Source organism: Mesoplodon mirus (assembly GCF_964341445.2).
Source record: "Mesoplodon mirus genome assembly, chromosome: 10".
NCBI classification, from domain to species: Eukaryota; Metazoa; Chordata; class Mammalia; order Artiodactyla; family Ziphiidae; genus Mesoplodon; species Mesoplodon mirus.
In genome coordinates, this window is record NC_138986.1 from 17,227,590 (window position 1) to 17,247,719 (window position 20,130).

Sequence of the window (20,130 nt, forward strand, 5' to 3'; positions counted from 1 at the left end):
TGCTATTCACACAATACTATCTTCTAACGACTCTTACTAATTGGGTATACAGTTAATAATCGTTGGCCTCTACAAGGTACAAGTCACCATGAGGCACCAGGTATTGTGGCAAATGCTCTGAAGGATACAGGGATGAAATTAAAGCCAGCCATCTTGGGGCTTATAATCTGGTAGAAGGGATGAGACAAGTACATGAATAATAATAAAAGGTAGGAAAGAATAGATATCATGTGAAAAGTATCATAAAACTGCAACAGGAATTCAGAAGGACAAGTGTCATTTGCCTTAGGGAACCAGTGAAGACAATGCAGAGATGGCATTAGAGCAAGATGCAGTGACACGTGTAGAGGGAAAATGACTGTCTAGGCACAAAAAACGGGGTAGAAGGGAGGCAGAGACTGTTTTTCTTCACAAAATATCTCTTGAAATTATGTGATAATGCAGGTACTTCATAATAATAAAAGCTAAGGGAGTACCTTACACCATACACAATAAATAACTCAAAATGGGTCAAAGACCTTAAATATAAGAGCTAAAACTATAAAACTCTTAGAAGAAAACATAGGGGAACATCGTTTTGGCAATGACTTCTCGGATATGACATCAAAAGCACAGGCAACAAAAGAAGAATTAGATAAATTGAACTTCATCAAAATTATAAAATTTTTTATACACTACTATATATATAATAGATAATCAACAAGGACCTACTGTACAGCACAAGAAACTCTACTCAATACTCTCTCGTAACCTATATGGGAAAAGAATCAGAAAAATAATAGATCTATGTATATGTATAACTGAACCACTTTGCTGTACATCTGAAACTAACACAACATTGTAAATCAACTATACTGAAATATAAAATAAAAATTAAAAAAACAAAACAAAACTTTTGTTCATCAAAGGACACTATTAACAGTGTAAAAAGGCAACCCAGGGAATGGGAGAAAAATATTTGCAAATCATATATTTATTTGATAAGGGATTAATATCCAGAATACATAAAGAACTCCTACAACATAACAACAAAAGCTACCCAATTTGAAAATGGGGGAAAAAATGAAAAGACAAAAAAACTTGAACAGACATTTCTCTTAAGAAAATATACAGATGGCCAAAAAGCATATGAAAAGATGCTCAGCATCACTAATCATTAGGGAGATACAAATCAAAACCACAGTAAGGTATCACTTCACATCCATTAGAATGGTTGCTATTTTTTTAAAAAAGGAAAGAAAGAAACAAAAGAATGAGCATCGGCAAGGATATGAAGAAATTGGAACCTTTGTGCACTGTTGGTGGGAACGTAAACAGTATGGAGATTCCCCCCAAAATTAAAAATAGAATTACCATATGTTCCAGGAATTCCACTTCTGGGTATATACCCCCAAAGAATTGAAAGCAGAGACTCAGAGAGTTAATTGTACACCCATGTTCACAGCAGCACTATTCTCAATAGCCAAATGGTGGAAGCAATTCAACTGTCTATTGATGGATGGATGGATAAATGGATAAAGAAAATGTGGTAAATACATACAATGGAATATTATTCAGTCTTAAAAATGAAGGGAGACTTCCCTGGTGGTCCAGTGGCAAAGAATCCACCTTACAATGCAGGGGATGCGGGTTCAATCCCTCGTCAGGGAACTAAGATCCCACATGCCTAGGGCAACTAAGCCAGCGCGCCATAACTACTGAGCTCACGCGTCTCAACTAGAAAGCCCCCGTGCCACAAACTACAGAGCCCACACGCTCTGGAGCCCACACATCACAACTAGAGAAGAAAAAACCCACATGCCTCAACTAGAGAGAAGCCCCCGCGATGCAACGAAGATCCCACGTGCCACAACGAAAGATCCCATGTGCTGCAACTAACATGACGCAGCCAAAAATAAGTAAAATAAATAAAAACATAATAAATAAATCTTTAAGAAAAAAAGGAAGGAAATTCTGACACATGCTGCTACATGGGAAAACCTTGAGGAAACTATACTAAGTGAAATAAGCCAGTCCCAAAAGAACAAATACTATATAATTCCACTTACGTGAGATACTTAAGAGAGGCCAAATCCATAAAGACAGAAAGTAGAATGGTTGCCAAGAGCTGGGGGGAGCAGGGAGTGGGGAGCTACTGTTTAGCAGGCCTCAGGTTTCAGTTTTGCAGGATGAAGAGTCCTGTTGATGGACGGTGATGAGAGCACAGTGAGAATATATTTAACACCACTGAAATGTACACTTAAAAATGGTTAGGATGGCAAATTTTTTTTTTTTTTTTTTTGCGGTATGCGGGCCTCTCACTGTTGTGGCCTCTCCCGTTGCGGAGCACAGGCTCCAGACGCGCAGGCTCAGCGGCCATGGCTCACGGGCCCAGCCGCTCCGTGGCACGTGGGATCTTCCCGGACCGGGGTACGAACACTTGGTCCCCTGCATCAGCAGGCGGACTCTCAACCACTGCACCACCAGGGAAGCCCAGGATGGCAAATTTTATGTTATGCGTATTTTACTAGAGTCTTTAAAAAAAATTTTTTTTAACTGAAAAAAAAAAATGCTAAACCAAACTAAAACAAGTTCAACCCTCTTTACTTACCCTCTAGCAATGAACAACGCCTTCCTAGACCTGAGAAGGACCTGCCCCCTGGCCTCAGATTCTCCCTGCTCCTCTCTGCCTTCTGGCCAATTCCCTAGGGCCAGATCCTTCCTGGACTACCTGGATTCCTATTCCAACCTCTTGGCACTCAAGCTCCACAGGTCACCCGTAAGTTGTCCTAGAAGAAGACATACATATGTTGGCTGTCTCTCTGCTAGGTGCTGATGGACAGGACACCCTTCTCTCTAAGCTTAAGCAATGAATTTAGAAATCTGCATACAAACAGTAACATATATAACAACAAATTAAAATAACACATACCAATTGCATTTATTTATAACTTCTTTTTCAACTCTTGCAGTTCAGAAAGAGATTTCACTCACAACAGTAAGGGCTGCACTGGATCTCCTAATGATGTCCTTCAGAGGTATTCTTTGAGGTGCATATGGTGAGAATTCCAACCAAAAGAAACAAGCAAACAAACACAAGCATTGCTGAACAAATTTTTATCTGACTAAAATGCTGGCTTGTGTTCAAAGTTTGCTTTTCCTTAGGTCAGACCAGGTGACTGGCACCCAGTACTGAGAAGCAAGCGCCCATCTGGCCTGTTCTACAGCCCCGCCCCTTCTTCATTCCCATCCTCAAGTCAGTGTGACATGGGCGTAAACACGTCTCCACCTGGAGAAAATGGCTCTAAATTCTCCATTGCTTTGGAGGCCACCGCCCAGCACAAGATGGGTTGGGTTCCAAGCATTATCTTGTCCGTTTCTCTTTTGAGGGTTCTTTTTTTTTTTTTTTTGAGGTAACAAAATTGAGCTTTAATATTAGCAAAAATGGACACAACCCAAGCTCAGGCCACCCAGTCCAGTTTTTCTCAGGATGTGCTGGGATACAGATGCAGAGCCTACTTGCCAGCGTAACAAGTTTCTACGGGAAAATGGAGTCCAAGATGAATTCACCCCCAGGGGAGTGAGGGAGGGTGCACAGCCTCGAGGTGTCACTGGTGGCCATCTTCACCTGGGCAGTGAAGGCCCAGGGGTGAGGATGGGCTGCAGGTGGATGGCGGACCAGGTGGTGAGAGGAAGGGATGAAGGCAGGAGCAGGCGAGTGGGGGGGGGGGGTGGGAACGCTGAGGAACAGATGCGGAGGAAAGGTAGCGGGTGGGTGCGAGAGGTCCTTGGCATCTTGCACTCTCAGCCCTGCTGCAAACCAGCCCTGCAGTAGAACGGGGTGGGGGCGGATAGGGGCAGAGTCTCCTGTTCTCCTCGTGCCCCTGAACCAAGGACTACCAACGTAGGGGCAGGGGCAGGAAGAGGTGTGGGCACAAGGGGCATCTTCTCTGGTCTTCTTCCTCCCTGCTTGTCCCTGTCTAGGGACAAGATATTTTCTACAACCGTGGTCACCATTATCTGCTGATATTCTCTCTCTCTCTCTCCCTCCCCCACCCCGCTCTCACACACACACACATCCACACAGGTAAACACTCACCCACACATGACCCCAGGGTGATCTCAGGCAGGACGTGAGGTCTAGAAAGCCAGGGCTGACGGGACAGGCAGGCCTATCAGAGGGGCCTCCCTGTGCCCCATTTTCAGGGTGTGCAGCACAAAGAGAAAAAGAGGCGGGGAGAGACAAGAGGCAGGAGGAACGACCCCGCATTTGAGCATCTGCTCATTGGCAGGAAGGCCTGCAAACTAGGGGCTTTTGGTCCAGCTAGGCTATGGGCAGAATCAACCGTCTGTTCCAAGTCTAGGAAGAGCTAGTGTTGGTTCTTTCTTGGGTCCTCACCCAAGCTTCCAACACTTGCCTTATTACGGGGTCCCTGTCCACTATTCTGCAGTTCCATGTGACCATACAACAGGCTCTCACTTGCGGTAAATGGAAGGGAGGGAGGGAGAGAGGGAGGGAAGAAGAAAGGGCAAGCTGCTGCCTTGGAGAGGTACAGACCTCACAAGCAATACACAGTGGGGGAGGTGAGGGAGCTAGGAAGTCAGTTTGGAAAAGATGTGGGTACCAAATGCACTTTTCTATTGTACTCCAGTTTTTACAAAGATCATCCTCATTGGATCCTGGGTTTTCACATTTAGATACCCATTTTAAGACAGCAGCCTATCCCTTAGAACCATACTAAAATATAGGTGTACATAAGCAAATTTTAAAGCAGGAAAAGACTTTTTATTATCATATATAATTTCATTGGGAGCCTTTTCTCCTCTAATCAGAAGTTTGAACCTCTGAACATATTTTATGTTTTTATTAGTCAGTGGATTCATTCTTGTAATAAAGGCACGTTTCCCCAGAATTATACTTTCCAAAATTTACTGCTTTAAAAAGTTTCTTATTTATGCTTATTTTAAACACTATGAGAGTAATAAGAAAGCCTCACTTTTTGAGGATAGAAATTCAAAGATGTTCAAAATGCCACTGTCATTGTCATTCATTCATTCATTTCACAGCTATTTATTGATCATCTAGTACATGCTGGGAACTCTTCTAGCCACAGAAATGCAGTAGTGAAGAATGTATTTATTATACACTCACTACAGAAAGGTGAAAGACAGAACACGAAGTACTGGGGGATTCTGAAGTAGACCGTGGTACAGACTGCACAACCTCGGGAATACACTAAAACTGGGGAACTGTACACTTAAAAGAGTGAATTTTATGGTATGTGAATTACATCTCAAAAAAAAATCATTTTACAAAGCCCTATGGGAGTGTTCTGAAGGGAGATAATATGTACTATGTGTTTTCACATGTTAGGTATTCAATAAACGCTTTACAAAGAACACAATCAGCTGTGGTGTTTAATTAAAAGAAGATACCTACTCGAAAAAAAAAATATATATAAAATCTTGGTTATTACTGTAGTCAGCATTATCATTCTAACTATAAGTGCTCTTATAAGTCCAGCCCTGTTAAATTCATCCAAACCTTAGCTGTTTCCTTGTGTTGATCTAGGTTATGGCACAGAATAAGCTGAGCAATTGTACAAGTTCTTGTCCAATTACTCAGAAACCAGTGTTGTGCTTGATTTTAGGTTGTAGAGTCCCGACCCTAGCCTGAGGCACCTGCTCCTCCAGACCAGTTCAGCTAAGCTTTCCAACCAACAAGCATCACCACCTTTACCTTTTCTATTGTCCTAATGTTTAACGCATCTCCAGGTGAATGGATGGATACTAGAGTTTGCTGTAAGCAGATCTCTATGTATCACCCACTTATGAATATGACTAACAGAATCTTATCCTTGGATGTCTTGTTCTATTGCAACATGAACTTCCTGAAATGAGGCTTATATTTTCTGTGACTAAAAACTCCGCCATGACACCACCTAGGTTACTGAGACACGCCAGAAAACCATTAAATATTGTTTTTACTTTACTGTTTTTACCAGTTCCCTGTATTCACTTTCAGGAAGAATAATACGTGCCATCATTTAGCTACCTCTAAAATAGTTATTACATAATACACTAAAATTACAATATTTAGAACCCTCTAATATTCTGTTAAACTAAATTTTCAAGAAAAGGATACAGGTAAAACAGCAAAATGTTTTATTTTACTTTATTTACTTTCTTTATTATTTTACCTTTCATGTTATTTTACCTTCTTTAATGGAATTCTTGAAACGTCTATTACCCCTTGTGTTCTGTAACAATGTAGGAAATATAATTTAACAGATTCTTTTTAATTTACAAGGTTTTTGGCCCCTCTTCTAAATAGTCCAGACTGTCGAGATTCTTGAGTTCTATTTACTTTTTAAATGTTCTATGTCTCCATTTGTGAACATTTCCTACCACTATCAGATGACCGTCTCTAGCAATGAGTCAACGCTCTTTTAATTTACTGCTTCTACTCTGTCGTAGGTAAAACATCACGTACGTTCATTTGTGAGTGTCACGTACGTTCATTTGTGAGTGTGTATTTATGTGTACATAAAGAGAGAAAGAAGAGATGAAGAAGAATGAACAAATAGAAAATTGGAAATTCCAGGAAGCTACTTAAAACCCAACTGTTTAGAATTGTTATCCTTGCTAAGTATTAGGAGACTTTAAACTTCTACTTTAAGGAATTTTTGTGAGGTTTTTTTTAAAAAAAAATTTATAATGAGTGTATTATTGTAATTTGTATAATAAAAATTACTTTATATTATATTATTGTTTATAATATCACACATTTAAATTATATTACCCAAACACATAATCTGTAAATCAAGATTTACTTCCTGGGGAGGAGTGGGGGAGGAGGAGTCCGGGAGGAGGAAGGGGGAGGCGGGGGAGGGGAGGAGGCGGGTGTGGGGGGGTGGGGAGGGAGGAGGCGGGGGGGGGTGGGGGGGTGGGGGAGGAGGCGGGGGCGGGGGTTGGGGGAAGGCTGCTTTGGGAGGAATCTCCTGAGAGTAAAAATGCAAGGTTAGTGGGTGGCCTGGGCGGGTTCAGAGATTTTGCACTGACCTCCTGGTTTCAAATTCCATCTCTGATACCTACCAGCTATTAGATTTTTAATAAGTCCTACTTATTTAGTATTCCTATTATAAATAATACTTAGTATAAATATTCACTGAGCCCTAGCATGTACCCAGGAACTCTTCCTTGTGCTCTACAAACATTATCTTATTTAACCTTTACAACATCTGATGAAGCAGCCCTGTCATCCTCATCTGGCAGTGCCCAAACCGAGGTTCCCAGCAGGTCCCAAGCAGTAAATGTCCAGACAGGTGGGCGATGGAGCTTCCCTACCAAGTTACTTGGCCTCTCTTTGGGAGCATTATTTTCTGCCTCTGCCCAACTGAAATCATAAGATTACTAATACCCATCTCATAAGGGTATTAAAACTAAATAAGGTAGTACATGTGGATGTCTCATAAACTCCAATGTACTTTTTTTAAAATTTTATTTATTTATTTAATTTATTTTGGGCTGCACTGGGTCTTCATTGCTGCACGTGGGCTTTCTCTAGTTGTAGCGAGTAGGGGCTATTCTTTGTTGCGGTGTGTGGGCTTCTCATTGTGGTGGCTTCTCTTGTTGCGGAGCACGGGCTCTAGGCGCGTGGGCTTCAGTAGTTGTGGCGCACAGGCTTAGGTGCTCTGTGGCATGTGGGATCTTCCCGGACCAGGGCTCGAACCCGTGTCCCCTGCACTGGCAGGTGGATTCTTAACCACTGTGCCACCAGGGAAGCCCCCAATGTACTTTTAAAATGTCATTATTACAATAATTATCAGCATCATTATTATGGCCTCCTCACACTTTACCCTTCCTTTCTAGTTACTGGCAATATTTTAGGTAGTGAGGCAGATAAAGTACCCTGAGTTTTACACATGTTAGGCTATACTGGTGATCAACGATGCAAAATAGCTTCATTGATAATTATCAGAAAATCACCAGCGTTTAAAAGATTCATCAGAAACACTAAATGGTGAGTTTTTACTTAAGCTAAAATTCTCCTTTAGAAAGAAAGTTTTAATCTTCATGAGTCAAGTAACTGACTCCAATGAAGAATTCAGATAAAATATCAAAACAGATTCCAAAAGATGAAAGAGATCAAAGGAGTATCTTGGAGAAGTGAAACCCACACCCCAAGGAGAAAGGATATCCACACACAAACAAAAATACCCTTTGAAATCACAGCTGGAAATCTGTCTTCCTCTTGGCATCTTTGTTAAGAAGCCATGTCTCTGTGATCGCACACATTAAAAAATAACATACACTCCCACAAACACATCCAGATGTCCACGAATATTCATGATGTGCTTCCAATCTGGTTTGGACATAACCTTGATTTATTTTTGATTAAGTTGCATCAGCTTCTGCTGGGGTCCATGAGATGGATGACATTGCTGTAGCTTAAATTTTGAACATCTTCATATTCTAAATAATTGCAGAAAGTCTCTCAAACTATCCCTTAGAAATAAATGATTTATGCACAAACCTCAGAATAACCAAAGACAGAGAAATTGGTTTACTCCTGAACCCAAACTCTAAGACCACTTCTACAGTTGATCAATTAAGCCTCCACTTCTAAAACAAAGGTTGACATGAGGGATGGGGGGAGCGCAAAAAACTAGAATCTGATGTCCTTTTTCAAGTAATACAGTGAGACTTTAAAGGAAAGCCAACAGACATGCTCTGAAGTTACTAAGATGTATTTTCCAGTCACCAAGTTACTCTGTGTCCTTCCAAACACCAAATGGTTGAAAAGCCAGAAAAACCAACTGAACCAACTGCATAGAACAAAGTCGCTCAACATTTTACCATCTTGCTTTCTCCTATTTGAAATAAAATTCTCGAAACTTCCAAACAGAAAGAAAAAAAAAAAAGACAGCTCCAAATCAAAAACTACTACTGAAACCGGTGTAATGATCTTCTCAAAACAGGTGGCCAGAGAAAGGTCCAGTCAATATACTTGGTGTTCCGGAGCCCAATTCTTTCTGTCCTTAGTCATTTCAGTTGGTTCACAGGAGCTGTGATGAGAGAGCCCTCTAAAATATGGACCTAGTCTAGGGAATTCCCTGGCGGTCCAGTGGTTAGAGCTTGGTACTTTCACTTCCAGGGCCCAGGTTCAGTCCCAGGTTGGGGAACTAAGATCCAGCAGTGGCCAAAAACAAATAAAATAAAATAAAATAAAATATGGACCTAGTCTACAGCCATACCACCCTGATCACGCCCCATCTTGTCTGATAAAATGTGGACCTATAAGGTCAGAAGGCCAAAGTCAGGTGTGTGTTCTGACACCAGAGAAGGCTCATAACTCTGCTCCAGGTGACCTCCTGTCCGGGCCCTGCACGCATCTGCGTAACCCCACTCCAGACCCAACCCTTGCCATTTCAAGCAAGCTGGGCCTTAGAGGACAGGTGGATCAACCACTTGGCCTGGGCCACTCAGCCTTTGCCGAGGATCTCAAACTTAGACCTTTGACAATAACAAATAACATTGTAGATACAGCTACAGAAACCCATTCTTAGGGCCTGAAAATAAAGAAACATTCATCACACTCCTTTACATTTTGTCTCCAGTCAAGACCATACTGCCTCTAGTGTGCCACAAATTAGCATGTTTAAATAGCCTATAATTAGCTTGTGATTAGCATAAATAAATTACACTGTAATCTTCCACGTTAAAAGTGTTTAATTGTTAAATGTAGACATTGAGATCACACTATACTTTTGGTAACCTGGTTTTAATATTCCAGGGCTCCAAAATGCACCTGGCCTGGGCCTCACTTAACTTTGAAAGGTCCTGATTCCAAAAACAGAGACACTCCTTTCCCCTCCAAGCCCAGATTCTGCCATCAAAAAGTGGCCTCTTTAATTTCTTGGCTTTTCTCCCCAATTATTGTCAATTTGATTAACATCTAGGAATGCTCTCTGTTGTATGTAAATGAAAACAACTACAAAGCTCAGACTTTTTTCCCTTTCTGGCAAGCATTTATATTTTGAGCAGAATGCTATTTTGGTGTTTAATCTCCTGGGAACACTGTGTTTATAAATGCAAACAAACAAAAATCAGTCATTTCTGAATGCTCAGAAGCAAAACCAGAAAAAGAAGCTGATGTTGTTGATTCCTATTTGAAAAGTCTGATGAAGACGGCTCAACTATCCTATCACACATGGCACATCTAATCTGTCCGTTTCCATAATGGTATGGGCAGTCTACAAAGGTCTCTAAGTTTAAGAGGATGGAAGCATACCTAAATTGATCCTAAGTATAATAAAAATCTTCTTAATTATGAGAGGTACGGGATGCCAAGATCAAATCTGGCAGCCCAGAGACCTATTCATATTTATGTCCATGTTAACGTGGTGCAGCGAACAAAACAATGCTAAGTGGGGACTGGGCATCTGACTACAAATGGGACTTTGTCTGAGGGGCCCAAGCAGAGAACTGTATTACCATCTGGCTTAAGACATAAAGCCTCAGTGTATTTTGACATCAAGTGTGTAAATCCCACAGCCGAATGTGGTTCAGACTCAACTGTCTCCGGCCACCATTTCTGACTGCAATCTGCAAATCAACAGTAGCCCAAAGCTAGCAAATAATGTCCATTAAGACAAAATGAAACAAAACAAAAGCAAATGCCCTGGTGCAACAGTTGGGCTTTAGCATTTAGCAGTTGAATATTTAAAGTCAGGCAATTTGCAACACAGCTCACATATTTATCCTGGGGGTGAGAATAAGAATTCAGGTAGCCTCCTGGGGCAGCCAGTGTTCCCTAAGCACTGAGGTGGAGGCAACCCTTATCTTTTCTTGTATATCTTTTCTTGAATATTCAGGGAGCTCAAAGGTACAGGAAACCTGTTTTCCACAGGCTTTGCAGTCTCTAGCAAATAACAAAAGAAGAACAGTCAATAAAACAAAACAAAACAAAACCCCCCACGGAAACTGGACTAGTCTGCATGACTGGGGAAAGCCACAAGGTCACCTTGGCCCAGACGGTCAACTATTGCAAAATGGCAATTATTTTTGTTTTGTCTTGTGAATGGTGATGAATCAGAGCAATGTTCTATCCTTTTATATCATTAATGATCCAAGGACCTGTGAACGGACAACATGTATCTTTTCTCTGCACACCTGTTTATGCCTTAGGTTCCAGCCCTAGTAAACAACTCTCAGTGGCCCATAAAAGCCACATTTTCTCTCATTTTTGACCTCTTCACTAACTGTGACCTCTGCCTTAAATTACTCTGCACTGTCTACACCTCGCTCCCCAACCAGATTAATCTTCTGTGTTTCCTTACAGTTGGGCTTGGATATCACCTCCTCCAGGAAGCCTTCTTTGATTTTCCTAAACTGGGTCAGGGGCTCTCTTGTGTACCCCTGCAGGACATTTTAATAGTCTGATTAGGGAATTCCCTGCCAGTCCAGTGGTTAGGAGTTGGTACTTTCACTGCTGTGGGCCGGGGTTTGATCCCTGATCGGGGAACTAAGATTTCACAAGCTGCGCAGTGTGGCCAAAAAAAAAAAAAAAAAGTCTGCTTACTTGTCTAAAGCCCCCACTAAACTGTGACATCTTTGTGGACGGGGAACACATCTTTACCTGTATTTCTGGAATGACAACATCTCAGATGCTTGACGCTCATTTAATAGTTTTTTTTTTTTTTTTTTTTTTGAGGTACACGGGCCTCTCACTGTTGTGGCCTCTCCCGTTGTGGAGCACAGACTCCGGACGCGCAGGCTCAGCGGCCATGGCTCACGGGCCCAGCCGCTCCACGGCATGCGGGATCTTCCCAGATCGGGGCACGAACCCTCATCCCCTGCATCGGCAGGTGGACTCTCAACCACTGCGCCACCAGGGAAGCCCTCATTTAATAGTTTTAAATAATTACATACACAAATGAATTCAACAAATACAAATACTTACTGAGCACCTATTATGTGCCATGCACTGTTCTCCATGCTGGAATACAGAAAGGACCAAAACAGACTGACAAAAATCCCTGTCCTCAAACTAGGATTTACTGGGAAGGGATATGAGGGAATTTTGTGGGGTGTCCTACATCATGCTGGGGTGCGGATAACATGCCTATATCCACTTGACAAAACTGGATAGCTAAGATGCAAGCATTTCAATATGTAAATTTTACCTCACAAAGAACTTTTAAAAAATAATAATTAAGCAGGCGTGAAGGGGCTTCCCTGGTGGCGCAGTGGTTAAGAATCTGCCTGCCAATGCAGGGGACACGGGGTTCGAGCCCTGGTCCGGGAAGATCCCATGTGCCGTGGAGCAACTAAGCCCATGTGCCACAACTACTGAGCCTGCGCTCTAGGACCCAAGAGCCACAACTACTGAGCCTGTGCTCTAGAGCCCGTGCTCCGCAACAAGAGAAGCCACCACAATGAGAAGCCCGCGCACAGCAATGAATACCCAATGCAGCCATAAATAAATAAATTAAAATAAATAAATTTTTAAAAAAAGCAGGCGTGAAGAGTAAAGATGAAGTGAGAATGGCAGGATGCTGGTAACTGTTGAAGCTGGGTAAGAGGCACAGGAAGTCTGTTACAGTATGCTGTTTATATATGTTTGAAATTTCCCAAAATAAAAGCTAAAAGAAACCTCTGCACTCAGGTGAATAAATATTAATGAAGTACAAATAACAGATACTCCTGCATCATGGCAGGAGTTTTTGAACCAGGAATAGAAAGGAAGGGAGAGAAATGAACAGTTACAGGTCACTTACAATGAGGGACCAGGTATACTCACAGCAGTTTTCTCATTTAATCCTTGTAACAACTTTATGAGATATTTTTACCCCATTTTATAGATGGGGGAACTGAAGCCTAGAAAGGTTACACAACTTGCCAGTTAAGTACAACAGCCAGAATTTGAACCCAAGTCTTCCTGACTCCCCCAGTCTCCTTCCATCATGTTTCTCACACCCTTTTGCCACTGTGACAATCGCCGAGGCCAGGACTCCAGCTTGGGCGTGGGGTGGGAGTGGTAGGGTCTGAAGAAGCCCCAAGAATCACCCCTAGTCACGCCAGACACCACTCTTACTGCCTCTATCTTTGGCCAGAATTATACCTCAAAAGATTAAACTACGAAAATTGCTAGGAACAATAATTATGCCCCAGAGTCATTCCTACACCATCGGCAATGGTTCTGATATCACATTTCTCTGTGATAATATGTAATAGTCCCAGTCCTCAAAGACCTGGGTGAGTCTTGCCTGGGCTCCTGGCTCTTGAGGTACAAACTGTAAGTCACCTGTAAGTGGCACAGAGATCCTGTAAGTGGTGACTTCTCTGTCAAGGCTATGATACAACAACCACTGTACAAACTTGTTTCTGCCAACATCCAAGCAGACTCAGCCGCAAAGATGCCGAGGAAGCTGACATGGCCAGTAATAAGAGGCTGCCTTGCATGTGTCCCTCTCCTGGCCATGGTGTCACTTTGACAGATGTCAGACTTAGCATCACTAGACATGGGCCCATTATGGACTTGGAAAGCTGCTGTCATTTCCAAATGCAGCTTCTCACAGCCAACAAAACACACAGTGCTCAGGGATGTGCCCAAATGTATGGAAATACGGGCAACTTCCCTGCTCTTCCCAGCCACTAACGTCCTAATCCCCGGCAGAGGCAAGGGCTGTGGTCCAAACACACGGTTCCTTTAGGGCCCACTTGGTGCTAAATAGAAACTCTCATGACAGTTATAAATCTCAATCATAATCTGTGCTTATGCTGTTGAATTTTCAACCATCTGTAACTCTCTCTGTTATCTTCGTCTAAACTAACTGGCCCCCAAAACACTTCATCAAGTAAGGGCTTTATTCCAGTCAGGGGCCAGGTGATTAGGTCCTGGAGAAGTAGTTTGATATCCAGTCCCAAAAGTTAATTTCTAACATAATTATCAAAACCTTTTATTTTTTAGGGTTAAGTCAAGCATCTCTGTGGGCAGGGTGACTTTTGGCTTGTTTGTTCTCCAGTTGACATGTAATTAGCTCTTAAGGACACTGCATTTTTGGGCTTTTTAAAGCCAAACATCAATATCTAAATATCTATTCTGTCTATAGAACATTTCTTCAATCTCCCAAATTCACCCATAGGATGTGAAATGAAACAAACCCATAAAGCCAATTTAAACCATCACCCCAAACTCTCTGCCCTCAAAGCTGTCTCTAATGACTTTTTCTACAGCAGATACAACAAACTTAATGCTATTGTTTTCCCTATAAATTGTTTTATGTTCCTAACATGTTACTATTTCCTCTTAGTGCTTTCGGTGGATTATTTCTTCTCCAAGTCATCTCATTTCTGCTTTTTTTTTTCCCTTTTTGGCTGAGCTGCACCACATGCAGGACCTTAGTTCCCTGGCCAGAGATCAAACCCGTGCCCCCTGCAGGGGAAGCACAGAGTCCTAACCACTGGACCACCAGGGAAGTCCCTCACTTCTGCTTTTGACAGGGCTGCTCACTAGCACAGAAAACAAGTATTAAGCTGCAGGTCCTCAGACCCCAAGCTGCCCCAAAAGCCTAGCATGCAAGAAGTTTGCCTACTTGTCTGAAGGCAGAATTCACAATCTAGAAATACAGGTAAATTCTGATGCAATAAAAAGTGGCGTTACGAAAAAAAAAAAAAAAGTAGCATTACCGAGTGAAAGTTGCAGCTTTTCAAGAAAATAAGTTCCCATCAGGACTCAATCTGTGATGAGCTAACCACCGTGAGAGGGAACATTCCCTAAGTCGCCAGTGTTGCAAGCATGGCCTGAACGACGACCTTAAACAACCTCTAACTTCTGGACTCCCTGAGCCGTGTGAAGGACGTGAACCACATGGCATCTAACTTGGTCTTCAATACTTGCCTGGAATCTCATAGAGAGGGAACTGAAGACGCTGACTTGGGATCTTCCTTGTCTCACTAACTACACTTTAAAGGATGAAGACAGTTTCCAGCTAGCTCCCATCAATTGTACCCACCACCACATTCCTGCACCTTTGATGAGAAGTAATTTAGCTTATGCAGTGTTTTCTCCCCCCACTGTCTTTTGCAAAAACTCTGGAACAGAGCACACCAAATTAGGCCCATCTGTCTAAATGGGAAGAAGTTATTTATTCCACCTCCAGGCAGGCTGTCTTTCCTACCAAGAGGCTGCTTTCCAAGGTTCCCAAACACTGTGGAATGACTATGGTAACCCCATTTTAACAGTCTTTTGCCACATGAGAATACTTTCTTAAAAGGAAGGAAATAATGCCCCTCCCCACCCCCCTCACACATGCCAGGGGACAAAGTTACAGGAAAGAAGCCCTTGGCAACAATGACGCCCATGTGCCTGCCTGGGCCAGGGTGTCAGGCTCCTGGGGTGATGGCTTTCTGCCCCCAACGGATGCTTCTCAGTCTCAATCGATTCCATTATACTAACTCCCACCCAGGTTGAACACTAAATCAGTGAACAAAAGGGAAAAAGGATCAATAGTTATTTGACAGGTATGATATAAGAAATCTTTACGTGGACTGAGTTAAGGAAAGAAATGAAACTGCATAAGAGCACCAGCATCTTACTTAGAGTGGAAGTGAATGATGTCTACTTATGGAATATACAGCAGCGGTGCCTAAACTATTTGGTGGGTCCCTTATCCAATAGATTTTTTCAAACATAAAAGGAATTATTAATAAAAGAATTACCTGTTCCGAGTTACTAATTTTTTCATCTCTACTTGAAGTAGATTTATGGAAAATCACAAAATAAATAAGGATTCAATTGAATCAGTAGTTTTCAAACATTTTTTTAAAGGCAGAGGTACTGTTACTCAGAAAAGATCCGTGTAGTCCCCTAATACCTAAAAGAGGCTTAAAAAGGAGCTGGTCCAGATAAGGAAACACGGAGTGTTGAGCCTTTTCTTCTGCCTCTCATTCCTAAAATGGTCAGATGAAATGGTCACAATGAAACAGAACAATTTGAGAAGCACTGAATCAAAATGAACCCAAGACCTATATAGCAAATTTAAATTAATAAATGCAGAAGTTTTGGTAAGATACTTTCTAGTAAATGTACAACATGGAAATACCAGCACACATATAGATTATATAGACCTGAAGTCTGTATTTACTATTTATCACATGGAACTTCAAATGCTCCACTAATCATACACATAAAAGTCTTTATAAAACAGCCAAATGGGGCTTCCCTGGTGGCGCAGTGGTTGAGAGTCTGCCTGCCGATGCAGGGGACACAGGTTCGTGCCCCGGTCCAGGAAGATCCCACATGCCGCGGAGCGGCTAGACCCGTGAGCCATGGCCGCTGAGCCTGCGCGTCCGGAGCCTGTGCTCCGCAACGGGAGAGACCACAACAGTGAGAGGCCCGCGTACCACAAAAAAACAACAAAAAAACAAACAAACAAAAAAAACAGCCAAATGAATTTCAATGCACCTGAGAGAAGAGTTGTGTCTTCCTTGGTTATCTTGGTAAAATCATGAAAAATGGTGATTACAAAGAGGTCTTAGCAACATGGAAGAACTATAATAAAATGTTAAGTAAAAAAGCAAGAATTACATTGCTGATGTAAAAATGCCCAGAAAAACACGGAACGGAGACTTGCTAAAACACCAATATGGTTATTGCTAGGTGAGAAATTAGGGTGGTTTCTTGTTTCTTTAAATTTTATTTTGTTTAAAACAAAAAGAAGAAAACAAAGAAGGAAGGAGACGAGGAAAGAACTAGCTTAGGCCTCCTCCTTTTGGCTTAGAGTCATTAAAAATGTAGTGGATACCGGCCAACAGTAAGAACATCCTTTCCCCTTAAGCTAAAAAAAATTAAAATTCAAATGCAATCTTTTAATGAATACAAAAATTTGATCATTATTGCCCCAACTAATACTCATTCAGTCTGACAGCCACAGACCTGGGTTAATCCTTTTGGGATCTGAATTTTTTTTTTTTTTTTTTTTTTTTTTTGCGGTATGCAGGCCTCTCACTGTTGTGGCCTCTCCACGTTGCGGAGCACAGGCTCCAGATGCACAGGCCCAGCAGCCATGGCTCACGGGCCCAGCCGCTCTGCGGCAAGTGGGATCTTCCCAGACCGGGGCACGAACCCGTGTCCCCTGCATCAGCAGGCGGACTCTCAACCACTGCGCCACCAGGGAAGCCCTGGGATCTGAATTTTTTATCTCAACTAGTGCAGCAGCCTGCAGAGTAATAATGCACGCACAACCGTGAGAGGGCTGAAGGAGGGGATGCTGGACCAGGAGCAGCCCGGCTGGGCAGGAACACATTCCCAGTGCCCCACTCACCACATCCAGGTCCTGGGAAACCCGCCGTTTCCGCAGCTCCTCCATCCTCTCGCACACATCGGAGAAACACGTATTGTAATAATCTGCATACTGTTGCGCCAGGTCATCGATGTTTCCCAGGGAGCCGTCCTGAGGGTGAGGAGGGCAGGGGGATGAAACAGGAAGAGAACAAAGGCGATCAGTCCACCGGCAAACGCCCCGCATCATCTAGTCTTCCTCTATGCAGCACTTATACTAAAAACAGCTGGCATTTTTTCAGTGGTGGACGTGTGCCAGGCTAAATTTTACACGCGACATCTCCTAATGCTGAGGACAGCCCTGGGACACAGGACCTATTTTCCTCACTATGTATAGATGGACAAACAGCAGCTCAAAAAAGCTGAGTGACAGCCCAAGGACTGCACGGCTACCAAGCAAAGAAGCCAGGCCTCCAACTCAGGACTGTCTGATGCCAAAGCCACGGTTTTAACCCACATCGCTGCCTGCCTTGCAGGGCCAAGAAACCCCTGGGAAAACCACTGTGTCAGTGCGAGGCACCCTAAAGCCCAGTCAGTGGCTGCATCAGAACCTCTGGAGAAGCATTTGAGAAACCCAGATGCCAGGACACCACTCCTGGGAATTCTGATGGGAAGCTGAGAATTCAGAAGCCAACAGGGAATGCTGCATCTGGGACACACCTGAACCATGCCTCCCATGAGACCCTCAGAAAAGTGGGAACTCTTATTCCCTACATTATTCAAGTACAGATGCAAGAGAACAAATTCAGCTAAATAAATAAGAAAACATATCCGTCTCTCCACTGAGGGATGGGCCCGGAAGCTGCTCTGGAGCCCACACCCCCAAGTTCACATCCAGCTCTGCGGCCACTTCTGGTTCGGCAGCTTTAAGCATGTTTCCTAATCTCTGGCAACGCTGGGATACCTCCCCATGAGAAGTGATGAAGTAACGTGACTCACTCAGAGCTTGGTCCTTCACAGTCCTCCTGGCACATAGTAAGTGCTCAATTTACTTAGCTAATAATATTCACTACAAATAATATTTCAGATTGTAGTCTTCCTTTAGGGGAACTGATTCCTAAATACATGTTTGAACATATACACAGAGGATGACAGCAATGCTGTATACATTTGTAGGTTATGCCATTTTGTCTATTCATTCATCCATTCATGCCTTCAGAGAAGCATCTCCCCTGCCCCTTTTCACCTCCCAACAAGGTCTTTCTTTGGTATGAATAAAAGACCCTACCAAGACAACCAAGGAAAATGATTTTACCAAGATAACCAAGGAAAACACAACTCTTAGACAACCGAAAAAGTGCACACACATTTTCCCTGTGACAGACCACCGGCCAGCCCTGTGTCATAGTTAATGCCAGCACACCACCCTTAGCGCACGTGTCTAAGACTGCAAAGCACACTTAGATGCAGATAGGCTTTGGGAATTAAGAGTTCTTCAGTGCTGGTGCTGAAATCTCTTCAGAATAGTCATCATGATCTCAAAGTTTGTTTCAAAGTTTGCAAACATCAAGTGTCAATCAAAAGTGAAGATGAAACACCAATGAATGTTGAATTCTCATGCTTTAGATGTACTTCCTTTTGAGAATTTTTGGTTCTCTGCTATTTATACCGTACTGTTTCATTTAAGTTTCCTTCATGCTAACTTCGTTTGTTCTATTGAAATAAAATTACAGTATATACAACAACAAAAAGAGAGTTCTTCAAAAGCCTTTCTGCTGGGACTCCTTGGTGGCACAGTGGTTAAGAATCTGCCTGCCAATGCAGGGGACATGGTTTTGAGCCCTGATCCAGGAAGATCCCACCTGCCGCAGAGCAACTAAGCCCACGCGCCGCAACTACTGAAGCCCGCACGCCTAGAGCCCGTGCTCCACAATAAGAGAAGCCACCACAATGAGAAGCCCCTGCACCACAATGAAGAGTAGCCCCCGCTCATTACAAGTAGAGAAAGCCTGCATGCAGCAGTGAAGACCCAATGCAGTCTAATTAATTAATTAATTAATTAAAAAAAAAAAAAAGGCTTTCTGCTAAAGACCTCAAGGCCCTGGTGAGGATGCGTGGGTCAGAGCAAGTGACCATCTCTATCCCACTTCTGCATTCACCAATTTCACAAAACTGACCGAGTGGGGAAACAGAATTGAAGGAAATGATTTTTTTTAGAAAAGATTCTTCCTTTGTTACCAATAAAATGTTCTATGCTTGAGGTCATTGCCTCAAAGTCCCCAGTACAGAGCTAGGGATGGGAAGCTCTTTACAAGAACAGTAAGATGTTTGAACGTGTCTGGGCAAAAGTCAGTCCCTCCCCTCTGAGACAACAGGCTGGATGGCCACAGTAGAGGTGGCAGGAGCTTACCACCCCCCCAAAAAAAGGTCTGTCACGTTTCCGGTAGGGAAAATAAGAAGGAGTAAAATGGAAGTCTGCTGCTAGCCTCTGAGGAAACGCACAGAGGGGATCAGCCTACCAGTCTTTGCTTTACTGCCTTTAGTAGAGGTGAGGCTCCTGACAAATTGCATCATAAATCGGATTACGATCCTGAGGTCTGCCCTGACTTGTCTCAACTCAACAGCACATGCCGCACGGGCCACAACATGAAAATCTACAACTTCCTGACTTGTCTCCTTGTCTCCTTCCCCATTTGGCCTCATCTGCCTTGGATCCAGTCACCAAAGTGACCTTGCAAAACAGAGGTCAGACCGGGTCTCTCTCCCCTAAGAATGATCCGTGCCACACACGTCACCCATTCTACAAATAAACCCCAAACTTACCAGCCCAGTGGAGAAAGGGTCTGAGGCCTGCCGACGGGGAG

General features: G+C 42.9%; 1 protein-coding gene across 3 annotated transcripts in view; it reads right to left on the reverse strand.

Annotated features, from left to right (window-relative positions):
- Positions 1-20,130, reverse strand: part of SASH1 (SAM and SH3 domain containing 1) — a 264,495-nt gene that overhangs the window by 137,393 nt on the left and 106,972 nt on the right. For all 3 annotated transcript variants that reach the window (XM_082633240.1, XM_082633239.1, XM_082633238.1), the window contains exon 2: positions 17,310-17,438. In XM_082633240.1, the coding sequence (XP_082489366.1) occupies positions 17,310-17,438 (129 nt within the window). The remainder of the gene's footprint in view (positions 1-17,309; positions 17,439-20,130) is intronic.